Raw genomic sequence first — 6,380 nt, forward strand, 5'->3', positions numbered from 1 at the left:
CTTGAAAGCTCCAGTAACTGTGAGCTAAATAAACCTTTCCTTCCATCATTTTGAGTGTCAGGTATTTATACCAGCAACAAGAGAAGAATAACTAAGACATTATGCATCCATCAATTTATTATATTATCCATCCATCATTCTATCATCTATCCACCCACCCATCCATCCATCCATCCATCCATCCATCATTCTATTATATCATCCATCCATCCTCCAGCCAGCCATCATTCCAACATATCTTCCATCCATTGTTCTATCATCCACCCACCTACCTACCCATCCATCCATCCATTCATCCATCCATCCATTCATCCATCCATCCACTCATCCATCCATCCATCTACACAGTTACCCACAAGTTATAAGCCTGCTCACCCTCCCATGCACTTATCTACCGTATTGATCCAACTTTTCACTGTACACCTAATCTGTATTGGTTACTAGGCAGGGCTATGTTGGGGACATGATGCTGAACAATAAAGGTAGCTTATATTTATTGCATACTAATTCTCTTTGTCACCAGGCAGCTTAAAGACCCTGGCCCCGGGCAACTTAAATTCTAGGATGTGACCCAGACAGTGATGAGATGCAAACTGCATTATACAGAAGACAAAGTGAGGAGATGTGTGCAAGGGGTCCGGAGAAGAGGTAGATTTAGGTACGGTGTGCAAAGATGGACATTCGGAGGAGATCTCAGCAGAGACCAGGAAAAGGAATGTCTGGGGTAGGGCTAGTTCAGGCCGAAAAGAAAGCCACTGCCAAGTCTCAGAGGTGGGCTGAGCCTGACATTTCCAGGTCCGAGTCAGGGAGACCTGGAGCTGGAGTCGATGGACTAGTAGGGAGATCGATACTGGGACCGGGTCACAGGCGGGCAAGGCGGGCAAGTTGGGTCTCCCATTTTCTTAATACATTTTTAAACTGTGATACACTTTATAGGGGAATGCACCCTTCCCGAGTGATGAACTTTAATCAGTGTGAGGTGTAACCCCAACCCCTACCAAACTCTAGAACATTCTCCTCAGCCCAGAGGTGATTTATGCATCCTCTGAGTCAATTCCACTCTCCGTGGGCGAGCACTGTTCTACTTCCATCCCCAGAGCTTTGTTGTCTTCTTCTAGAATCTCATACCCGTGGAGTTATGCGGCATGGACACTTTGCTCTCTGACTTTGTTTGAAGCTCAACGTAATGTCGGCTAACTTACCCCTGTTGACACATGGATCAAAATTTCACTTGTTTGAATCAATGGAAAGGATTTCATTCTATAAATACACCCTCGAGTTGTTTATCTGTTTTCCAACTATGGACACTAGAGTTCTTTTCAGTTTTGGTTTTTGTTGTTGTCATGACTAAACCTGCTCTTCACACACATTCCAACCTTTGTAGATGTATTTTTCACTTCTCTTGGATAAATACTTAGGAGTGGGGTTTGATGAGAGTGGGTGTTTCTGTCTTTGAACAAAAATACCAAATAGGGTTGGGGAGACAGCTTGGTGGTCTAAGCACCTGTCCAAGCACAAGGCCCTGGTGTCCATCCCCAATACCGCATGCCGTGCTGACCCTGGAACACTGGGCGTAGTGGCGTACACCTGTAATCCCAGTGTTGGGGAGGCTGAGACAGGAGGATCCCTATGAGTCTGAGTGATCCTCATAGGGTCTTCCTCATAGTGAGACCCTGTACTGAACAAAGAAAGAAATAAAAAATTAAAAAAATAATAAAAGCTAAGTACTAGTACTACTTTATACTCCCACCAGCAATGCCAGAGGGTGCTAATTGTTCCATATCATTGTCAACATTTACTATCGGCAGTTTTCAAAATTTAACCGAGTGGGGTGGGAGTGTGGCAGAGTAGATAAACTCACAAAGCCCTGAGGTCCATCTCCAGCATTGTAAATTTTTTTTTTAAAATAAAAACTATTTGGCCAATGAATGGTTGTGAGATATTATCTCATTGAGGTTTCAATAGTCATTGCACTACAACGCACCCTGTGAACACTTTTTAATATGTCTATTGGCCATCTGCAATTCTTTATTTAAAACATAGATGTCTCTCATTACAGAGAGATAGTGTTCTTTATAGATCCTGGGTGCAAACGCTTTGTCATCTATGTGTATTCGGAGTATTAGCTTTCATTCTGTAGATTGCCTTTTCATTTTCTTACCAAAAAGATGGCTTATTATGAGCAGAAGATTTGAATTTTGATTGAGTCCAATTGACTGATTTTCAATTTTTCATTCACTGAGGATTTTTGGGGGGGGGGCGGGGGGGAGTGATCACTTTAAGAAATCCTTGCTACCCTCAAGGTCAAAAAGATGTTTTCTTACATTTTGTTCTGGAAGCTTTATGATGCCGGCTTTCACACTTTAAGTCTATCATTCATTTCAAATTAGCTTGCGTGTGAGTGAGGCAGGGGTCCAGGCCCAATTTTCTGTGAGTGTGTTCCGTTGTTCAGGACCATTTGTTAAAGAGGCTCTTCTTTGCTCACTGAATAGCCCTGGGGTCTTTGTCAAAAATCAATTGACTCTGGGCTTGTGGGTCTATTTCTAGGCTCTGCCCCGCTCTATCAATCTGTTTGTCTACATCGGCGGGGGTGGGGCCAGGTGCGCGGCAGTCATGATCTGATTTATGTTTAAGCAGACGGTCCGGGTGGAGGACAGGACGAAGCAGGGTGGAAGCGGGAAGCCAGTCTGGAGGGGCCTGCAAGAAGCTGGGCCTGAGATCTTGGTGCCTGGATGGGTGGTGCTGGGGGTGGGCAGGGGCCAAGGTCACTCCGGGGAGACAAGCAGCAACTCCAGGGGGTTTGAATTCAAAGTTTCCACCTGATGCTTGGGTTCGGTCCCCCCAGGTCATCGCATCCGTCCTGCGTCTCACCCCAGCCTGCGCTTAAAACATTTGTGCAGTGCCAATTATTCTCCCCATTCCACAGATCAGAAGACTGAGGCTCTGAGCCGACGGGGCCTGGATTTCATTAATGGATGGCAGGAGAGGCATCTGGCCGGAAGCCAGTGTTTCTACAGGGAGGCAGGAGTGCCTGCCATGGGAAAGGTGGCTATGGAAGACGACGGGAGTCTGCTCTGCTGGGAAGAGGGTCCCCAGGAGGATGGAGGTGGAGGGTGTGCAAGGCAGGAGGGCTGTGTGAGGGGCCCTGGGGTGCCTGCGATGTCTCTGTTACAGCACAAGCATGTGTATCCCAGGGGTGGCACCCGAGACAGGATTCCCAGAGAAGACACAAGATGTATTAAGAGCAGATCCCACCTGCCTTGGAGGCTTCGCAATTCACCTCGGGCAGCCTTGCTATTTTCTGGTCTCCCTGGACCTCAGTTTCCTTACTGCGTTATTGAATAACAACAGCCTGCCTCACTGTGTTGTCATGAGCATCTATTAAGTTAGTGTAAGAAAAGCAACAATTTGCTGTGTAGTAGGCATTCAATAAATGCTACCTCTCCTTGTTTTCTATGTGGACAAGTGGCTTAGGACAATCAAAAGGCCATTTTAAAGGGTCTTCAGGCAACTGGCCCCACATCCAGCCAGGGGAACCCAGTCCAGCGCTGGTGAATTTGGCGATTGGCAACGGCGAGGGACTGGTGGGGTGGCAGCAACAGGCCCAACTCAGAGCTAGAAGCCCAACCTCCCAAACCTCAGTTTTGTTTGTCTGTAAAATGGGACTGCCTGGTAAACGTCTACTTGTGAAAACTGAAGGAGATGATCCTTGTACGTGTTTCTGACACACAGTAGGTACAACACGGGCATGAGATGCTTCCCCTGGCATTCGGTGTCGATGAAGTAGTGGGGTTTTTGGTGAACTGGCGTGAAAGAGAAGCTTCCGGACGCCCTGATGCTGTTGCAGTCCCGAACCTTTTGGTTACTGCCTTCTGACCTTGGTCGTGAGGGGTTTGGGCTGAGGCTATGGATCCCTGACCTCTGCAGGAGACACGGAGGACAAACCAGGCCTCCTGGGCCCAGGGAAGAGCTACCGTGCCCCGCTAATCACCAGCAGAAGAGCCAGAGCAGGTCTCTGTGTCCATCCCCCGCCCTCGCCCCAGCCAATACCAACAAGAGTAGTTCTGACAGAGAAGACTCCACACACACTCTCTCCTGCTCTGACTCAGCTGTGAGGAAAAGTGTGAGGGGCGGAGTCCTCCATAGGGACCTCCCAGGTTGGTGCTGGGGTGGGAGAGGAAAAGCAGGCTACTGCGGCCATGCTGACCCTGCCCCCCCAGTTTCTGTTTGCATCCACCCACGCATACCCTCAGGGGCGGAGGTTGTCACCGCCCTTTCAAGTGCAAGGTGGGTGGGGCGATCGCCTCCCCTATCCCCTGAGGTAAATGTTACCTCAGCATTTCTGACCCTGATCCATGAGCCTGCAGCCTTGGCAGCACCTGAGCCCACCATTTTCTTCTTCAATCAAGGAAACCTTCTCCTTCTTCTTCTTCTTCTTCTTCTTCTTCTTCTTCTTCTTCTTCTTCTTCTTCTTCTTCTTCTTCTTCTTCTTCTTCCTCTTCCTCTTCCTCTTCCTCTTCCTCTTCTTCCTCTTCCTCTTCCTCCTCTTCCTCCTCTTCCTCTTCTTCTTCTTCTTCTTTTTCTTTAATTCAGTACAAGGTCTACAGTATATACAGGGTCTACACACATCCGACTTGTAGTGATTCTCCTGTTAGCATCCTCCCAAGCACTGGGATTACAGGTACGCACCTCCACACCCAATCTCAACTGCCGGCTCAGAGCACCCCAGGGGCAGGGCCGGCACTGCACGCTGGAGATCAAACTCTGCCTAAGCAGGTGCTTCAGTCTGCTGAGCTATCTGGCCAGCCCTTGACTTCTCACATTCTTGCCTCTATCTCCCCAGCAAACTGAGCTCTGCTGTTCCAGCCCTCATCCAGTTAGCTCCTCTGGGCGTCAGCAATCTCTAGGGTCCCCTGACCCATTTACAGACTTCCTCAAGAGCCTGGATTCCATCCTCTGGGTTGACCCCATGCCTACCATTCCTCCCCACCTCCCTGGCTCCCCAGTGCCTGATGACCCTGTCACAGGGCTCCCTGGTGCCCACCTCTGCCCCAACCAAACCTTACCCAGCGTGACCTCCGCCTGCATGGGCATCGACAGCGCGGGGTGCTTGACCTCGCAGCTGAAGAGGGCTTCGTTGTCGATTTGCGGGTTAAGGGTCCAGGTGAGCAGGGCGCGCACCTCCACGGTGCCATCGCTGCCAGGGGTGCGGCTGTGGCGCAGGAAGTAGATGGGCTCCGCGCTGTGCACCCAGCGGGGGAACTCGCGGCTCACAACTGTCTCTGGGATGCTCTCTGTGGTGGGCTGGAGGGAGAGGCTGGGGTCCGGCGTCAGGCTGCGGAAGGGGCGCTCCGTGTAGGGACGTCCAGCCCGGTTCTCTGCGTCCAGGAGGGACAGCGACTTCTGCATTTTGGTGTCATCTAGATCGCGGTGCAGGAGGCTGCGAAAGGGCCTGCTGTCGTGGAGGGGACCAGAGCTTGCAGCTGGCGGCTCTGACAGGGGCACTGCGTCGATGGGCTCCCCATCACGTTTGAAATAAACCTGAAATTACGAGAAGTTATGGGAAGAGATTCTGTGTGAATGACCTTGGCCTCCTAGGGGCTCCGGATGAACCTCACAAGGACGCCAGCTCCTCCATCTAGACTGACCCCAGCCCACTGCTTTCACGCCCAGCCTCCAGGAACCGGGAGCCAGCGTGGCAGGACGGGAATGTGTCCCTGAGGAAGCTTCAGGGGCTCAGCCCAGCTCCACTACTTCCTAACTGGGGAGATTTTTTGAGCTTCAGTTCCCGCACTTGTAAACAGGAATAAAAGCAACTGCATCCTAGGGCAGGTGGGAATGGGTCCGTTGGACATGGGGCTCTGGGACCAAGGGGGCGTGCAGATCAGAGGGAGGGAGACTGGGCCTCAGGACTGAGCAAGAGGCTGAAAGAGGAAGACGAAAGAAAGGATCTGTGCCTGCGCATAGGCAGAAACCAGGTGTGTGCGTGGGAGGGAGCGAAGTGTGGGCGCCAGGCGTCTTCTCCCTCTCTCTGCTAATAGGGAATTCAAGTTTTGAGAGGCGGCATTTAATTTAATTTGTTGTCTTTTTATTTTGGTACACGCGCCCAGAGACCTGCAGGGATTGGGTGTATCTTTTTTAATAAATCAGATAAATAAATCGATAGGAGACAGGGAGAAAGGAGGACAGTAAGCTGCTCTCAGGGACGTGGTGGCGGGAAGGGAGATGGGAGGGGTTGGAAGAGGAGGGGTGAGTGAAATGTGGGCTGCGGAAAACCTGTCAGAGTTTATAACTCCAAAGAAGCCTCTCTCGTACGCACATAATAGCCTGCTCTGGGTGGGTTTTTCTATTTCTTTGCTTTTTTTTTTTTTTTTTTTTTT

At 50.3% G+C, this 6,380-nt stretch overlaps 1 protein-coding gene across 1 annotated transcript in view; it reads right to left on the reverse strand.

Annotated features, from left to right (window-relative positions):
* Positions 1-6,380, reverse strand: part of Igsf21 (immunoglobin superfamily member 21) — a 130,457-nt gene that overhangs the window by 6,243 nt on the left and 117,834 nt on the right. Inside the window, exon 6 of the mRNA XM_004637760.1 lies at positions 5,067-5,541. Coding sequence (XP_004637817.1) covers positions 5,067-5,541 — 475 coding nt within the window. The remainder of the gene's footprint in view (positions 1-5,066; positions 5,542-6,380) is intronic.

This window comes from Octodon degus, unplaced genomic scaffold (genome assembly GCF_000260255.1).
Source record: "Octodon degus isolate 3935 unplaced genomic scaffold, OctDeg1.0 scaffold00092, whole genome shotgun sequence".
In the NCBI taxonomy this organism is placed as follows: domain Eukaryota; kingdom Metazoa; phylum Chordata; class Mammalia; order Rodentia; family Octodontidae; genus Octodon; species Octodon degus.